The sequence below is a fragment of the Salvelinus alpinus genome, chromosome 13 (assembly GCF_045679555.1).
Source record: "Salvelinus alpinus chromosome 13, SLU_Salpinus.1, whole genome shotgun sequence".
In the NCBI taxonomy this organism is placed as follows: Eukaryota; Metazoa; Chordata; class Actinopteri; order Salmoniformes; family Salmonidae; genus Salvelinus; species Salvelinus alpinus.
In genome coordinates, this window is record NC_092098.1 from 12,553,216 (window position 1) to 12,572,159 (window position 18,944).

The following is an 18,944-nucleotide window of genomic DNA, read 5'->3' on the forward strand; positions in this document are numbered from 1 at the left end:
CCACAACATGATGCTGCCACCCCCGTGTTTCACGTTTGGGATGGTGTTCTTTGGCTTGCAAGCCTCCCCCTTTTCCCTCCAAACATTACAATGGTCATTATGGCCAAACAGTTCTATTTTTGTTTCATCAGATCAGAGGACATTTCTACAAAAAGTACGATCTTTGTCCCCATGTACAGCTGCAAACTGTAGTCTGGCTTTTTTATGGCGGTTATGGAGCAGTGGCTTCTTCCTTGCTGAGTGTCGATATAGGACTCGTTTTACTGTGGATATAGATACTTTGTACCCGTTTCCTCCAGCATCTTCACAAGGTCCTTTGCTGTTGTTCTGGGATTGATTTGCACTTTTCGCACCAAAGTACGTTCATCTCTAGGAGACAGAACGCGTCTCCTTCCTGAGCGGTATGATGGCTGCGTGGTCCCATGGTGTTTATACTTGGGTACTATTGTTTGTACAGATGAACGTGGTAGCTTCAGGCGTTTGTTAATTGCTCCCAAGGATGAACCAGACTACAATTTATTTTACATTTACATTTAAGTCATTTAGCAGACGCTCTTATCCAGAGCGACTTACAAATTGGTGCATTCACCTTATGATATCCAGTGGAACAACCACTTTACAATAGTGCATCTAACTCTTTTAAGGGGGGGGGGGGTTAGAAGGATTACTTTATCCTATCCTAGGTATTCCTTAAAGAGGTGGGGTTTCAGGTGTCTCCGGAAGGTGGTGATTGACTCCGCTGACCTGGCGTCGTGAGGGAGTTTGTTCCACCATTGGGGTGCCAGAGCAGCGAACAGTTTTGACTGGGCTGAGCGGGAACTGTACTTCCTCAGAGGTAGGGAGGCGAGCAGGCCAGAGGTGGATGAACGCAGTGCCCTTGTTTGGGTGTAGGGCCTGATCAGAGCCTGAAGGTACGGAGGTGCCGTTCCCCTCACAGCTCCGTAGGCAAGCACCATGGTCTTGTAGCGGATGCGAGCTTCAACTGGAAGCCAGTGGAGAGAGCGGAGGAGCGGGGTGACGTGAGAGAACTTGGGAAAGTTGAACACCAGACGGGCTGCGGCGTTCTGGATGAGTTGTAGGGGTTTAATGGCACAGGCAGGGAGCCCAGCCAACAGCGAGTTGCAGTAATCCAGACGGGAGATGACAAGTGCCTGGATTAGGACCTGCGCCGCTTCCTGCGTGAGGCAGGGTCGTACTCTGCGAATGTTGTAGAGCATGAACCTACAGGAACGGGTCACCGCCTTGATGTTAGTTGAGAACGACAGGGTGTTGTCCAGGATCACGCCAAGGTTCTTAGCACTCTGGGAGGAGGACACAATGGAGTTGTCAACCGTGATGGCGAGATCATGGAACGGGCAGTCCTTCCCCGGGAGGAAGAGCAGCTCCGTCTTGCCGAGGTTCAGCTTGAGGTGGTGATCCGTCATCCACACTGATATGTCTGCCAGACATGCAGAGATGCGATTCACCACCTGGTTATCAGAGGGGGGAAAGGAGAAGATTAATTGTGTGTCGTCTGCATAGCAATGATAGGAGAGACCATGTGAGGATATGACAGAGCCAAGTGACTTGGTGTATAGCGAGAATAGGAGAGGGCCTAGAACAGAGCCCTGGGGGACACCAGTGGTGAGAGCACGTGGTGCGGAGACAGATTCTCGCCACGCCACCTGGTAGGAGCGACCTGTCAGGTAGGACGCAATCCAAGCGTGGGCCGCGCCGGAGATGCCCAGCTCGGAGAGGGTGGAGAGGAGGATCTGATGGTTCACAGTATCAAAGGCAGCCGATAGGTCTAGAAGGATGAGAGCAGAGGAGAGAGAGTTAGCTTTAGCAGTGCGGAGCGCCTCCGTGACACAGAGAAGAGCAGTCTCAGTTGAATGACTAGTCTTGAAACCTGACTGATTTGGATCAAGAAGGTCATTCTGAGAGAGATAGCAGGAGAGCTGGCCAAGGACGGCACGTTCAAGAGTTTTGGAGAGAAAAGAAAGAAGGGATACTGGTCTGTAGTTGTTGACATCGGAGGGATCGAGTGTAGGTTTTTTCAGAAGGGGTGCAACTCTCGCTCTCTTGAAGACGGAAGGGACGTAGCCAGCGGTCAAGGATGAGTTGATGAGCGAGGTGAGGTAAGGGAGAAGGTCTCCGGAAATGGTCTGGAGAAGAGAGGAGGGGATAGGGTCAAGCGGGCAGGTTGTTGGGCGGCCGGCCGTCACAAGACGCGAGATTTCATCTGGAGAGAGAGGGGAGGCCTTGGCTGATTTCTTTTGATTTTCCCATGATGTCAAGCAAAGAGGCACTGAGTTTGAAGGTGGGCCTTGAAATACATCCACAGGTACACCTCCAATTGACTCAAATTATGTCAATTAGCCAGAAGCTTCTAAAGCCATGACATCATTTTCTGGAATTTTCCATGCTGTTTAAAGGCACAGTCAACTTAGTGTATGTAGACTTCTGAGCCACTGGAATTGTGATACAGTGAATTATAAGTGAAATAATTTGTCTGTAAACAATTGTTGGAAAAATGACTTGTGTCTTGCACAAAGTAGATGTCCTAACCGACTTGCCAAAACTATAGTTTGTTAGCAAGAAATTTGTGGAGTAGTTGAAAAACTAGTTGTAATGACTTCTAACTTCAACTGTATATACTAGGCGGTGTCAGAGGAAGGCCCCAAACTATTGTCAAAGACTCCTGTCACCCAAGTCATAGAATGTTCTCTCTGCTACCACACGTCAAGCGGTACCGGAGCATCTAGGATCAAAAGGCTCCTTAACAGCTTCTACCCCCAAGCCCTAAGACTGCTGAACAATTAATCAAATGGCCACCCTTTGTATTTACACTGCGGTTACTCGCTGTTTATTATCTATGCATAGTCACTTTACCCCTACCTACATGTACAAATTACCTCGACTAACCTGTACCCCCGCACATTGACTTGGTGTATACCCTGTATAGAGCCTCGTTATTGTTATGTCCTTTTCTTGTGTTCATTTTTATTTTATTTTTTCACTTTAGTTAATTTAGTAAATATTTTCTGAACTCTACTTCTTGAACTGCATTATTGTTAAGGGCTCGTAAGTAAGCATTTCATGGTAATACCTGAGGTATTCGGAGCATGTGACAAAATACTTTTGATTTGTAATAATTAACATAGATAATGCTAGGCATCTGTCGGAAATTAGAAATAGCTGCACCATAATGGCTGTTCCATTCCTTTGTTCTACATGATGTATGCTAAGCAGGTGGCCTTTTTAAGTTTGAACTGATCTGCAAAATAAATGACACAAGAGCAATCATGCGTTCGATGGGTGGAAAAAAACAAGAGGGGGAACTGCATTGTACCCTGGTGATGTGAGGGACAAATTTGATCGTAGAAAACAACTGAGCTTCAGGGGAAATGTTTCTGGGTAATTGTGGAGATTCTTAGAGATGGGAAATAAATCATATTTATTCAAATTTCAAACAGATGAAATGGTGCGAGATCTCCAAGGACAGTAGAGGGACAGAAACAGGCAAACTTTTCAAACAAAGTATTTATATGACTTAATGGGATCCTGTCGTAGTGGGTTATAAAACCAACCTTTTCTGAGCTCTATAAAAATACCTACTGTAATGTAAGTGGAACATAATAACCGTACTCTTAATGTTAAATCCATAGAGTTCCAAACCTAATAATCCTTTAATACTGTCTGTGGGAATACAAATCCTGCCATTATGGTTGGCTGTGAAAAGGCAGATAATACACTGAACAAAAATATACACGCAACATGCAACAATCAATGATTTATTGAGTTACAGTTCATATAAGGAAATCAGTAAATAAAATAAGGAAATCAGTAAATAAAACAAACTGATTAGGCCCTAATCTATGTATTTCACATGACTGGAAATACAGATAGCTTCAATAAAAAAATGTAGGGGCATGGATCAGAAAACCAGTCAGTATCTGGTGTGACCACCCTTTGTCTCATGCATATTCTTCGCATAGAGTTGATCAGGCTGTTGATTGAGCCCCTGTGGAAGGTTGTCCCACTCCTCTTCAATGGCTGTGTGAAGATGCTAGATATTGGCGGGAATGGAACACGCTGTCGTACACGTCGATCCAGAGCATTCCCAACATGCTCAACGGGTGACATGTCTGGTGAGTATGCAGGTCATGGAGGAACTGAAAAATGTTCAGCTTCCAGGAATTCTGTACAGATCCTCGCAACATACAGTACCAGTCAAAAGTTTGGACACACCTATGCATTCCAGGGTTATTCTATATTTTTACTATTTTCTACATTGTAGAATAATAGTTATGAAATAACACATTTGGAATCATGTAGTAACCAAAAAAGTGTTCAACAAATCAAAATATTGTTTATATTTAAGATTCTTTAAAGTAGCCACCCTTTGCCTTGATGACAGCTTTGCACACCTCTTGGCATTCTCTCAACCAGCTTCATGGAGTAGTCACCTGGAATGCATTCCAATTAAAACAGGCGTGCCTTGTTAAGTGAATTTGTGGAATTTCTTTCCTTCTTAATGCGTTTGAGCCAAGTTGTGTTGTGGCAAGGTAGGGGTGGTATACAGAAGTTAGCCCTATTTGGTAAAAGACCAAGTCCATATTATGGCAAGAACAGCTCAAATAAACAAAGAGAAACGACAGTCCAGCATTACTTTAAGATATGAAGGTCAGTCAATACGGAACATACCAAGAACTTTGAAAGTTTCTTCAAATACAGTTGGTAAAACCATCAAGCGCAATGATGAAACTGGCTCTCATGAGGACCGCCACAGGAAAGGAAGACCCTGAGTTACCTCTGCTGCAGAGGATAAGTTCATTAGAGTTGACAAACTCAGAAATTGCAGCCCAAATAAATGCTTCACATAGTTCAAGTAACAGACACATCTCAACATCAAGTGTTCAGAGGAGACAGTGTGAATCAGACCTTCATTGTCAAATTTCTACAAAGAAACAACTATTAAAGGACACCAATAAGAAGAATAAACTTTCTTGGGCCAAGAAACACAAGCAATGGACATTAAACCGGTGGAAATCCGTCCTTTGGTATGAGGATTCAAAATTGGAGATTTTTGGTTCCAACAGCCGTGTCTTTGTGAGACGCAGAGTAGGTGATCGGATGATCTCCGTATGTGTGGTTCCCACCGTTAAGCATGGAGGAGGTGTGATGGTGCTTTGCTGGTGACACTGTCTGTGATATATTTGGAATTCAAGGCACACTTAACCAGCATGGCTACCACAGCATTCTGCAGCGATACGCCATCCCAACCGGTTTGCCCTTAGTGAGACTATCACTTGTTTTTCAATAGGATAATGACCCAACACACCTCCAGGCTGTGTAAGGGCTATTTGACCAAGAAGGTGAGTGAGTGAGTGCTGCATCATATGACCTGGCCTCCACAAATCACACAACCTCAACCCAACTGAGATGGTTTGGGATGAGTTGGACCCCAGAGTGAAGGAAAAGCAGCCAACAAATGCTCAGCATATGTGGGAACTCCTTCAAGACTGTGGGAAAAGCATTCCAGGTGAAGCTGGTTGAGAGAATGCAAAGCTGTCATCAAGGCAAAGGGTGGCTACTTTGAAGAATCTAAAATGTATTTTGATATGTTTAACACTTTTTTGGTTACCACATGATTTCATGTGTCATTTCATAGTTTTGAGGTCTTCACTATTTTTCTACAATGTAGAAAATAGTAAAATAAAGAAAAACCCTTGAATGAGTAGGTGTGGCCAAACTTTTGACTGGTACTGTAGGTCTGTGCATCATGCTGAAACATGAGGTGATGGCGGCAGAGGAAATGGTACGAAAATGGGCTTCAGGATCTCATCACGGTATCTCTGTGCATTCAAATTGCCATCGATAAAATGCAATTGTGTTCGTTGTCAGCAGCTTATGCCTGCCCATACCATAACCCCACCGCCACCATGGGGCACTCTGTTCAGAACGCTGACATCAGCAAACTGCTCGCCCACACAACGCCATACACACTGTCCTCAATCTGCCATATGACCGGTACAGTTGAAACCGGGATTCATCCGTGAAGAGCACACTTCTCCAGCGTGCCAGTGGTCATTGTAGGTGAGCATTTGCCCACTGAAGTCAGTTACGACACAGAACTGCAGTCAGGTCAAGACGACGAGCACGCAGATGAGCTTCCCTGAGACGGTTGTGCAAACCCATAGTTTCATCAGCTGTTCAGGTGGTTGATCTCAGACGATCCTGCAGGTGAAGAAGCCGGATGAGCAGGTCCCTGGCTGGCGTGGTTACACGTGGTCTGCGGTTGTAAGGCCAGTTGGACATACTGCCAAATTCTCTAAAATGGAGGTGGCTTATGGTATAGAAATGAACATTACATTCTCTGGCAACAGCTCCAGTGGACATTTCCGCAGTCAGCTTGGCAATTGCACACTCCTTCAAAACTTGAGACATCTGTGGCAAACTGCACATTTTACAGTGGCCTTTTATTGCCCCAGCACAAGGTGCACCTGTGTAATGATCATGGGGTTTAATCAGCTTCTTGATATGCCACACCTCTCAGGTGGATGGATTATCTTTCCAAAGGAGAAATGCTCAGTAACAGGGATGTAAACACATTTGTGATCAAAATTTGACAGAAATATGATTTCTATGCGTATGAAACATTTCTGGGATCTTTTATTTCAGCTCATGAAACCAACACTTACCATGTTTCATTTATATTTTTGTTCAGTGTAAAATACATGTTCTCCATAGAATCATCATGTTCTCCATACAGAATCATCCCAGCAGCGTGTTAAAAATAATGTTGTTGCGAGCTGAAAAGAACTTGTGCCTAAGGGAAGTTAGACTTATTGGGAATTTGTGAAGTGTATTTTACCTTGGACCTGAAGGGTTCAGGGAAGCCTCCGTGTGGGATGCCAATGTGGCCCTGCAGGAACTCCACCACAGAGAGGGGAAAGGAGAGCTCATCAGCCCTCTCCTCCACCTCCGCCCTCGTCAGAGAGTTCTGCACCATGAACTGGGCCAGGTCGCCCACGATCTTAGAGGAGGGGGTCACCTGCAGGCAGACAGACACAGAGTGGGCAGAGGAGAGAGGTGGAGTGAGATGAAAGATTTTATCCACAACATTACTGGTGCTACAGCCCATCGGTCATAGACTATTGTGTTTTACCATTGGAACCTCAAGCTGGCGTGCAAATTGGAAGTGAACAGAAGTGTGGTAGAGTCAAGGAGGGAGACCGAGATGAAAATTGTTTGAGAATAATTTTTTTTGCAGCCAACTGTAGGAACAGTGAAAAGACAAGACAACGAAAGGGGTTAGAATGAGGGGAAAAAAATATGCGTTATGAAAGTGAAGTAAGCGTGTCCACTATCGAACAGACACTGACTCACTGTGCCTGTGATATGGACAATATGACATCGAAGGAAACGAAGGAGGAGAAGAACAGAAAGTCAACTATCTCTGATCATTTAATTAAGCCCTAGGAAATGAAAACCAGCATGGCAAGACCAAACGCTAGAAGATGCCATTGATTGGAGAGATCAGACAGAAGCATGGAGAACAGAACAGATAAGCTTTGCTCAAAGCTCCTTGGTTGATCTGACTTTAGGCTGCAGCGAGATTAATGGCTCCACTTTCTGCAAACTTATTCCCATTTCGTTTTTAATTTTGTCTTTGAGACAGTAGAGCCTCCCTCCCACGCACACATAGTTAAGAGAGAGTGAAAGGAGGAAGGTGAGGGAACAAATTGAGTGGGCAATTCATTCTGAAGTTCTCTTCAAAATCAGAAGAATACTTTTGTAAATCCGCCTTAAGAGCGATAATTATGAATCTGAAAAGACAATTTGTGAATGAGGAATGTGAGTTTTAGCACTTAATTTGAATTGCTGAAAATGAGGCCAGTGTTAAGGACACCAGGAGTCCGGTTGTCTCACCTTGATGAGGTCACCCAGCAGCTTGTTGGCCTCGGTGTAGGACTTTTTCACCTCCTTGAACTTGTGTCCCAGGCCCATGCTGTGAGCCTGGAAATGCAGGTTGGTGTACTGGCCTCCAGGGATCTCGTTCTCATACACGTCAGCATTGCCAGACTTCATAGTGGCTGTACAGTCAAATGGTGCATAGAGCCCGCGAGCAACCTCCCAGTACTCACTGTAGTCATAGACATTCTCCAGAGATATGCCTGTTAAAGAGAGGACAGGACAGAGAGAATAACAGGCATCTATAGATGCTGTCAGCACAAATACAATGAAACATTGTCTACAGTTGAAGTCGGAAGTTTACATACACCTTAGCTAAATACATTTAAACTCAGTTTTTCACAATTCCTGACATTTAATCAGAGTAAAAATGACCTGTCTTAGGTCAGTTAAGATCACCACTTTAATTTAAGAATGTGAAATGTCAGAATAATAGTAGAGATAATGATTTATTTCAGCTTTTATTTCTTTCATCACATTGACTACAGCTCAGAGTTCAACGCCATAGTGCCCACGAAGCTCATCACTAAGCTAAGGACCCTGAGACTAAACACCTCCCTCTGCAACTGGATCCTGGACTTACAGACGGGCCGCCCCCAGGTGGTAAGGGTAGGCAACAACACGTCTGCCACGCTGATCCTCAACACTGGGGCCCCTCAGGGGTGAGTACTTAGTTCCTTTCAGTACTCTGTTCGCCCACGACTGTGTGGTCAAACGACTCCAACACCATCATTAAGTTTGCTGACGACACAACAGTGGAAGGCCTGATCACCGACAACGACGAGACAGACTATATAGAGGTCAGAGACCTGGCAGTGTGGTGCCAGGACAACAACCTCTCAGTGTGAGCAAGACAAAGGAGCTGATCGTGGATTATAGTTAAAGGAGGGCCGAACAGGCCCCGAATTAACATCGACAGGGCTGAAGTGGAGCGGGTCGAGAGTTAAGTTCCTTGGTGTCCACATCACCAACAAACTATCATGGTCCAAACACACCAAGGCAGTTGTGAACAACACCTTTTCCCCCTCAGATTTGGCATGGGTCCCCAGATCCTCAGAAAGTTCTACAGCTGCACCATCGAGAGCATCCTGACCGGTTGCATCACCACCTGGTATGGCAACTGCTCGGCATCTGACCGTAAGGCGCTACAGAGGGTAGCGTGTACAGCCCATACAGCCCAGTACATCACTGGGGCCAAGCTTCCTGACATCCAGGAACTACAGTTGAAGTCGGAAGTTTACATACATGTTAGTCAAATACATTTAAACTCAGTTTTTCACAATTCCTGACATTTAATCCTAGTAAAAAGTCCCTGTTTTAGGTCAGTTAGGATTACCACTATTTTAAGAATGTGAAATGTCAGAATAATAGCAGAGAGAATGATTTATTTCAGCTTTTATTTCTTTCATCACATTCCCAGTGGGTCAGAAGTTTACATACACTAAAATAGTATTTGGTAGCTTTGCCTTTAAATTGTTTAACTTGGGTCAAATGTTTCAGTTAGCCTTCCACAAGCTTCACCCAGTAAGTTGGGTGAATTTTGGCCCATTCCTCCTGACAGAGCTGGTGTAAATGAGTCAGGTTTGTAGGCCTCCTTGCTCGCATATGCTTTTTCAGTTCTGCCCACAAATTTTCTATGGGATTTAGGTCAGGGCTTTGTGATGGTCACTCCAATACCTTGACTTTGTTGTCCTTAAGCCATTTTGCCACAACTTTGGAAGTATGCTTGGGGTCATTGTCCATTTGGAAGACCCATTTGCGACCAAGCTTTAACTTCCTGACTGATGTCTTGATATGTTCCTTCAATATATCCACATAATTTTCGTTCTTCATGATGCCTTCTATTTTGTGAAGTGCACTAGTCCCTCCTGCAGCAAAGCACCCCCACAACATGATGCTGCCACCCCCATGCTTCACGTTTGGGATGGTGTTCTTTGGCTTGCAAGCCTTTTCCCTCCTAACATAAGGATGGTCATTAAGGCAGTTCCATTTTTGTTTCATCGGACCAGTGGACATTTCTCCAAAAAGTACAATCTTTGTCCCCATGTGCAGTTGCAAATTGGCTTTTTTAAATGGCAGTTTTGGAGCAGTGGCTTCTTCCTTGCTGAGTGGCGTTTCAGGTTATGTTGATATAGGCCTCGTTTTACTGTGGATATAGATACTTTTGTACCGGTTTCATCCAGCATCTTCACAAGGTTCTTTGCTGTTGTTCTGGGATTGATTTGCACTTTTCGCACCAAAGTACGTTTATCTCTAGGAAACAGAACGCGTCTCCTTCCTGAGCGGTACGATGGCTGCATGGTCCCAAGGTGTTTATACTTGTGTACTATTGTTTGTACATATGAATGTGTGGAAATTGCTCCCAAGGATGAACCAGACTTGTGGAGGTTTACAATTCTTTTTGGGCTGATTTCTTTTGATTTTCCCATGTCAAGCAAAGAGGCACTGAGTTTGAAGGTAGGCCTTGAAATACATCCACAGGTACACCTACAATTGACTCAAATTATGTCAATTAGCCAGAAGCTTCTAAAGCCATGACATCATTTTCTGGAATTTTCCAAGCTGTTTAAAGGCACAGTCAACTTAGTGTATGTAAACGTCTGTCGCACTGGAAATGTGATACAGTGAATTATAAGTAAAATAATCTGTCTGTAAACAATTGTTGGAAAAATGACTTTGTCATGCACAAAGTAGATGTCCTAACCGACTTGCCAAAACTATAGTTTGTTAACAAGAAATTTGTGGAGTAGTTGAAAAACAAGTTTTAATGACTCCAACCTAAGCGTATGTAAACTTCCGACGTCAACTGTAAGTTAAACGTGATGTGTTAATCTACTGTATGTGGGAGGCATGCCAGAGAACACTTTAAAGTTTATCAGTGTGGTGCTCACCACTTAGGCATTCAAGGTCTTCCAAAGCAGGAATAGTCAGTCAGTCAGTCAGTCAGTCAGTCAGTCAGTCAGTCAGTCAATGCACCCTCTGCTGCCAATACCCTCATTTAAACCCGATGACCGATCATATTGCCTGTTGCTATAATTACAATTAGCTCCATGCTTCACCTGGCAACAAACACAACTCCAAGACACACTCACAGGCCAGCGCACACACACACACAGGCCACAGATTCTCCAACCAATCTCAGAGACTAGTGAATTTTAAGCTTTGATATCCATCTGAAGCTTCCCACTCCCTAAACCATACACATCTGTTGGCACATATCCATCAGCATGAGAGGAGGAAATTGAAAAGAGAAAGCGAGCGAATGAGAGAGAGTGTGACATTGACCACATTTCCTGTCCCTCAGGACTAGAGCTGACTTAAAGATGATCTATACACATCAAGGGAGAGAACAAGGGACCTTCCCCAGAGGGGAGCTCCCAGTGCAGATGAAAGATGGATGGGTAGAAAGATTAAAGAAGTGAAGTGCTCAGAAGTAATTTAAGAGCAAGAAAATGTGGATGAGAAGGGATCACGGAAAAGAGGAAAGGTGAAAAAGACTAAATGAGACACTTGAGGATTTTCTGTAAACAATTACCAGTAGTTAGGATTAAGAAACGAGTCAACACAATCAATATGAACAAATGGGACCGAGGCAGTAACATTTTTTGGGGTTAAGTGCCTTGCTCAAGAGCACCGACAGATTTTTCACCTCTGTCGGCTCGTGTATTCGAACCAGCGACCTTTCGTAGCAGACCAAAAGAGCGCTTAGACAACTAAGAGAGCATACTAGTGGGAAGAAATACAAATTAGAACAGTCTTATCATCCTGTCTCATGCATGAATACCCAAAGTCATATTTGGAATTAATTTAGAAATTATTTGACAATAAATGGATAAAAACTGTACTGCACTAAAGCGCAACATTTCAAAAGGGAGAAGGGAATATGACCGAATTTGCTTGACATTTCAATTACCTAGGCAGCCTTCTACTCAGTGAGATGGAGCAGGAGAAAGAAAGCGAGAGAGAGAGAGATTGGTAGACTTCACGGGAATAAACAAAAATCAACAAAGAAAACAACGTCTTTTTCTCAGAATGTGAGCATTCTGATCGGTTTAAAACTGCTTGTCGAGAGCACAATCATATACACACTCCAACAGGAAATCTAGTTGTGCTTTGTGTCCTTGAACAGTAATTATCGGAATGAGAGAATCTGGAGACCATAGATGCACATGTTTTGAAATGGAAAATTGGAACAAGCTAAAGAAAGATGCTAAATTGCACCTCTAGGCCGTCTACGCTTTCATCGACTCGGATCCAACAAAACAATTTCTGGGTTATAATCATTTTGAAAACTACTCAATTTTACAGCGTAGATTGGGCTATAGAATAATCTCGCAGAGTCCTGACACATTTTATCTTCTAAAAAGGACATTTCCTTTAATAAAAACTAGATTAACTGGATTAGAACGAGAAACAACGAACTAACTGTTAAGTGCTCACTTGTGCTCAGGTAGCGTAGAATTCCCAACGGTACACCAGTACATGGTCAAGTCATTTCAGAGCAGCTGCTACCTCCATTCTCCTCATGACTAATTCATTAAGGATGGAGTTTTATATTCTCAAGTGTTGTTCAATTCTAAACAAACAGCAACTCCATTATTTCATTTGCCTCCACTTTGTTTCAGGTGGCCTACGATAAGGCTCTAATTAAGGGTTTACATGCAGCTAATCAAATCCTGATTCATTGTGTACAAAATAAAGAGTTATTAAGCCATTTCATGGCTGCTGTAGGAGGGATTAGATGCTCATCAATTGTGAGAATATTCCAGAGGGTTTCCTATTATCTTCTACTCTTTGTTCATCTAACCAATACCAATTAAAAAGAACAGCCCTTCAAACCTTGCCCTCCATCTTTCATGAATCAAAGCACACTGTAACCATCTAAGTGATAAGTGGTGGCAGGGTGATAGCACTAGCCTGCTGCTGAATGGTTCCCTCCTAAATAACAATGCCACACAGGGGCAATGATCTCGCCTCACGGCCGTTCCCCTAGCAACATGGATGGCTGCAGCCATGAGAACTTGGTTCTGACCACGTTCCTGTTCCCACGCAGAGACAGAGCTTTACGGAGCCTTGCAGGCCAGGTCATTACAGCGGGTTAAGACTCATCTGCTGCAGTAATGTCTCAATTAACTGAAGGTCGCAGGGTCGTGTGTGAGCTATGTGCGGCCTATCTTCCTTGTGCCTTTTCCTCTAGTTCCCGCTCCCCGTTGCTCTCTCCCTCTCCACAACAAACATACTTAATTTTCCTCTGCTTACATTACAATCTGCACATGTACTGCATCATCTCCCACGTGTTCATATTCTCTAAGTCATATCCTTTAAGGTTGTCTTTGTTTTTTCCTGTTGAGGTGAAGGGGATAAGCAGAGTGGCGACACACTAAGCATCAGCACAATTCAGTTGTCACTCTATGTCTAAATGGCTGGCAGCTCACTCTATGTCTAAATGTTTGGCAGCTCACTCTATGTCTAAATGGCTGGCAGCTCACTATGTCTAAATGGCTGGCAGCTCACTCTATGTCTAAATGGCTGGCAGCTCACTCTATGTCTAAATGGCTGGCAGCTCACTCTATGTCTAAATGGCTGGCAGCTCACTCTATGTCTAAATGGCTGGCAGCTCACTCTATGTCTAAATGGCTGGCAGCTCACTCTATGTCTAAATGGCTGGCAGCTCACTCTATGTCTAAATGGCTGGCAGCTCACTCTATGTCTAAATGGCTGGCAGCTCACTCTATGTCTAAATGGCTGGCAGCTCACTCTATGTCTAAATGGCTGGCAGCTCACTCTATGTCTAAATGGCTGGCAGCTCACTCTATGTCTAAATGGCTGGCAGCTCACTCTATGTCTAAATGGCTGGCAGCTCACTCTATGTCTAAATGGCTGGCAGCTCACTCTATGTCTAAATGGCTGGCAGCTCACTCTATGTCTAAATGGCTGGCAGCTCACTCTATGTCTAAATGGCTGGCAGCTCACTCTATGTCTAAATGGCTGGCAGCTCACTCTATGTCTAAATGGCTGGCAGCTCACTCTATGTCTAAATGGCTGGCAGCTCACTCTATGTCTAAATGGCTGGCAGCTCACTCTATGTCTAAATGGCTGGCAGCTCACTCTATGTCTAAATGGCTGGCAGCTCACTCTATGTCTAAATGGCTGGCAGCTCACTCTATGTCTAAATGGCTGGCAGCTCACTCTATGTCTAAATGGCTGGCAGCTCACTCTATGTCTAAATGGCTGGCAGCTCACTCTATGTCTAAATGGCTGGCAGCTCACTCTATGTCTAAATGGCTGGCAGCTCACTCTATGTCTAAATGGCTGGCAGCTCACTCTATGTCTAAATGGCTGGCAGCTCACTCTATGTCTAAATGGCTGGCAGCTCACTCTATGTCTAAATGGCTGGCAGCTCACTCTATGTCTAAATGGCTGGCAGCTCACTCTATGTCTAAATGGCTGGCAGCTCACTCTATGTCTAAATGGCTGGCAGCTCACTCTATGTCTAAATGGCTGGCAGCTCACTCTATGTCTAAATGGCTGGCAGCTCACTCTATGTCTAAATGGCTGGCAGCTCACTCTATGTCTAAATGGCTGGCAGCTCACTCTATGTCTAAATGGCTGGCAGCTCACTCTATGTCTAAATGGCTGGCAGCTCACTCTATGTCTAAATGGCTGGCAGCTCACTCTATGTCTAAATGGCTGGCAGCTCACTCTATGTCTAAATGGCTGGCAGCTCACTCTATGTCTAAATGGCTGGCAGCTCACTCTATGTCTAAATGGCTGGCAGCTCACTCTATGTCTAAATGGCTGGCAGCTCACTCTATGTCTAAATGGCTGGCAGCTCACTCTATTTCTAAATGGCTGGCAGCTCACTCTATTTCTAAATGGCTGGCAGCTCACTCTATTTCTAAATGGCTGGCAGCTCACTCTATTTCTAAATGGCTGGCAGCTCACTCTATTTCTAAATGGCTGGCAGCTCACTATATTTCCAATTGGCTGGCAGCTCACTATATTTCCATTGGCTGGCAGCTCACCTGTGTTGAATTTGGTTCCCTTGGTGCAGGCGACAATGGCTCCCATGCTGGGCTGCGATGTCATCCCAGCCATGGAGTCCACAGCGACGTCTACGATGTCGGCCCCGGCCTCGGCACATGCCAGCATGGCGGCCACGCCGGCGCCTGCCGTGTCATGGGTGTGGACGTGAATGGGCATGTCAGGGAAACGGTCCCTCAGAGCACCAATCAGCATCCGGCTAGACTCAGGCTTCAGCAGCCCTGCCATGTCCTAAAGAAAGAGCGAGGAGTCAACAACATGACACACACATACTATTTATGCCCGAGTTGCTGATTTCAAGTATTTGTAAATAGCGGAATATAAATAAAATGTGTAATTGGTTAGGATAAACCACATTACTGGGTTTGATGACAGGGCAGGTTCAGTGGCAGTCTACCTTGACATTCAGTATGTGTGTTCCAGCTCTGACCAGCTCATCAGCCAGCTTCAGGTAGTAGTCCAGAGAGTACTTCTGCCTCATGGGGTCAGACACATCTCCTGTGTAGGAGATGGAGGCCTCCACCACGCCCCCGGCAGCCCCAGCAGCCTCCATACCCAGCATCAGGTTGGGCAGGTAGTTCAGAGAGTCGAAAACACGGAAGATGTCCATGCCGTTCTCCTTGGCCACCTCACAGAACCTGGTCAGAACCATTGAAAAGGTGGATGAGTACATGCTTCAAATGAAGAACCCTTGGGTTTAAGGGTGATACTTTCAAGAAATACTATGCAGACGATGACCGTCAAACTGTGAAGGCTGGGGTTGAGACGATGTGTGTTCTGGTTGGAGTAGGGGTGTTTGATCCAGGGCAGAGGTACTGACTTGAACACTGCGTTGTCGGGGTAGTTGGTGTAGCCCACAGCGTTGGCTCCTCTCAGCAGCATCTGGAAAGGCACATTGGGCAGCAGAGCTCTCAGCTCCTGCAGTCGTTTCCATGGACACTCACACAGGAAACGCATTGCCACATCAAAAGTGGCACCTACTCAGAAGAGGAACGATCAATATCTGCCATAGCAACAGACTCCATTGACGATAAAGTCCATCAACATAGACAGTAAATGGACAGATTCCCCTGAATAGACAATCTCTCCTAGTCCTCCAGAGACTGATGGACTCCCTCCCTAGTCTGATGTCCAGCTCCCTCAACATCAAAAATGTTTTTTGGACACTGTCACAATAGATTTTCTTCGAAGGGTGCCAAGATGATTTTCTGCGGCCTTAGTTTGTAGAAAAAAAAGAGAAAAAAAGTGCTATCCAAATAAAACATGGATTTCATAAGTCACTTTGCTACAGATGGAGACGGAGCCTTTCTTCAGTCTTTACTTAGAAACGTACCGCCAGTCTGCCCGTATCAACTTCAAAAAGCTCCCCCCCCCCCGCTTTTCTTCAGACTAGAGGAGAGCTCACTCCTGAGTAACCCAGACGCAGTACAGTCGACTCACTTGCTCTGCTCAACGATGTGAACCTGGCCCTGGGGCGGTGTCATATTTTCCCTTCACCCTAGCAGTTGATTCTATTTGACCTTTTAACTGAAAAAGTGTGACTTTTGAAAACATAACGTCTATAAATGATGCCACTGAAACATAGGCGGGCGGCAGATTCAGACCAGAGCAAAGCAGAAAGCGCAGATTGAGATGGAGAAAAGTGTGATAGTAGAAAAAAGAGAGAGAGAATAAAGGAGTACAGGCTACAAGAGTTGCTCACCTCCCCAGTTCTCCACGCTAAAGAGATTGCTGAAGTTATGGGCCACGAAGGGGGCGACCTGTTTGAGGTCGTGCGTGCGGACACGTGTGGCTAGGAGAGACTGGTGGGCATCTCTGAAGGTGGTGTCCATGAGCAGCAGACCCTTGTGGGCACGCACCGCCTTGGCAAAGCCCTCTGGACCCTCCCTCAAGAGAACTTCCCGGAACCCAACCGGAGGCTCACCTAATCCACATCAATACATACAGCTTTCACTATGTTGTACTGACTAAATCAAGACAAAAATTGACTGCTACAAGGAAAAAAAACTGATGTTTTACAGGAAGCTGGTAGGAGGTTGTGTAGGGTTGGAGTCTTACCCAGAGGAATGGGTGGGATCACAGGATCGATAGAGGAGGGCTTGGCCTTCACTGGGATGGGAGTGGTGGGGCCATTTACCATCACATGACCTGAAACCGGACAGCAGGAGGGGAATCAGAAAACCCTGAGTTGGTCATCGTTGCAGGCATTTCAAACCAACCAATATCATTATATGGGAGACAAAAATACTACACTCCAGACAGCATATCTTCAAGGAAAATACTGACTCATAGTAAAGGTGTCATTTGTGTGAATGGATGATGTCAGAGTTCAATAGTCAAGGACATGATGTACAATACACTCCATGGGTAGGCAATGCTTGAAGAAACAGTTGTGCCGTCAACAGGCTTTTAGTGCTGTCAACTAACTAACTCACCTCTTGATCTAGGGAGGGGAGTTTTAATTGTTAAATTAATCAAGACTATCATTAGCTGCACTTCAGATGACTGAGTAAGTGTTGACATGTCTAAGTGTGAAATATAATAATCTATACACACAAAGAATTGTAGAATTCTGAAATAAACAATGGTATGAACTGGAGTTCAAGCAGAGTTTAAAAAAACAGTGCAGTGAGTTGAAGATCATTTTACCCAGGTAGTGCAGCAGCTTCTGGGCTCGGTTCTGGACCGGCTTAAGGTTGAAGAGCTCCTGGTTCTCATCTATGAACTGGGTGTCAACGGTACCATACAGGAACTGATCGTTACTAAGAACATTCTGGAGGAAGGGGATGTTGGTCTGTGCAGAAAAAAAAGGAGGAGGGCGAGAGAATGGAGGAAAGAGATGTTAAAATGACAAAACGGTTGACAAGACAGTTTGCATGATAGAGAACGCCAGGGACCAAGAGAGAAAGCAGTGCCTGAAATAGCAAAAACACTGCTCAAGTGCAAATGGTCTTGGAGGGCTGTGAGGTCATTCTGCGGTCAGTCCCAAATCAAATGACTTACAACACTCAATACCGTCACACTGAGTCCCATCCTCTGTGAGCACTATCAGGCCAAAACACGCAGCGCAGAATACACAATGTGATCAGTGAGCAAAACAATCCCAGCTAATCCTCAACATATGCACTGCATGTTCCCCTGTGCCCTGCTGCACATCTGTCTCAGGTGCCCTGGGGTACACAGAGCAAGAAGCCACAGCCAGAGAGAGCGCGATGCAGAGAGAGCGAAGAAATGAGAGACACAGAGAGAGAATAGAAATGAGGATAGTATAGGCTACTGCTCAAGTCTCAATATCTTAGTCCATCTCTTCTACACACTTCAAAACAGCATATAGTCTAGTAAGCCTACACAGTGCCAGAGCTCGTACTGTACTGTAGACCTAATTACAGGGCCTGTAGCCACAATGCATTTCAAAGTAGAAGATTGGTTGTACAGTAGGAGCTGAGCATTTAGATATTTTACTCCTACTCTTATGGGTAAAAATAAAAAAGCTATGCATAAGCCTCTTTGGTCATAATTAGGGTTGCAAAGGGAGGGTACATTACTGGAAACTTTCTAAGTTTACCAGTAAACTAACTACATTTTGGTAACTTAAGGATTTTAAGTAACTTAACTTTTGCGTACTTCAAAATTATTACAAGTGTCTTTAATCTCTGGCCCTCTGTGTGGCTTTATCACATGTAAAATAATCAAATAAGAATGACAAAAACTGTAAAACTATCCTAAATTACACCGAGTGTACAAAACATTATGAACACCTTCCTAATATCGAGTTGTATCCCATTTTGCCCTCAGAACAGCCTCAATTCGTCAGGGCATGGACTTCACATGGATGCTGGCCCACGTTGACTCCAATGCTTCCCACAGTTGTGTCAAGTTGGCTGGATGTCCTTTGGGTGGTGGACCATTCTTGATACACATGGGGGAAAACAGTTGAGGGTGAA

At 44.7% G+C, this 18,944-nt stretch overlaps 1 protein-coding gene across 1 annotated transcript in view; it reads right to left on the minus strand.

Moving 5' to 3' along the window:
- Positions 1–18,944, minus strand: part of LOC139537119 (pyruvate carboxylase, mitochondrial-like) — a 104,337-nt gene that overhangs the window by 5,421 nt on the left and 79,972 nt on the right. The window contains exons 11-18 of the mRNA XM_071338044.1: positions 17,650–17,794; positions 17,059–17,148; positions 16,703–16,924; positions 15,821–15,977; positions 15,398–15,638; positions 14,982–15,231; positions 7,915–8,159; positions 6,857–7,036 (exon numbers count right to left, since the gene is read on the minus strand). Of these exons, the coding sequence (XP_071194145.1) occupies positions 6,857–7,036; positions 7,915–8,159; positions 14,982–15,231; positions 15,398–15,638; positions 15,821–15,977; positions 16,703–16,924; positions 17,059–17,148; positions 17,650–17,794 (1,530 nt within the window). The remainder of the gene's footprint in view (positions 1–6,856; positions 7,037–7,914; positions 8,160–14,981; positions 15,232–15,397; positions 15,639–15,820; positions 15,978–16,702; positions 16,925–17,058; positions 17,149–17,649; positions 17,795–18,944) is intronic.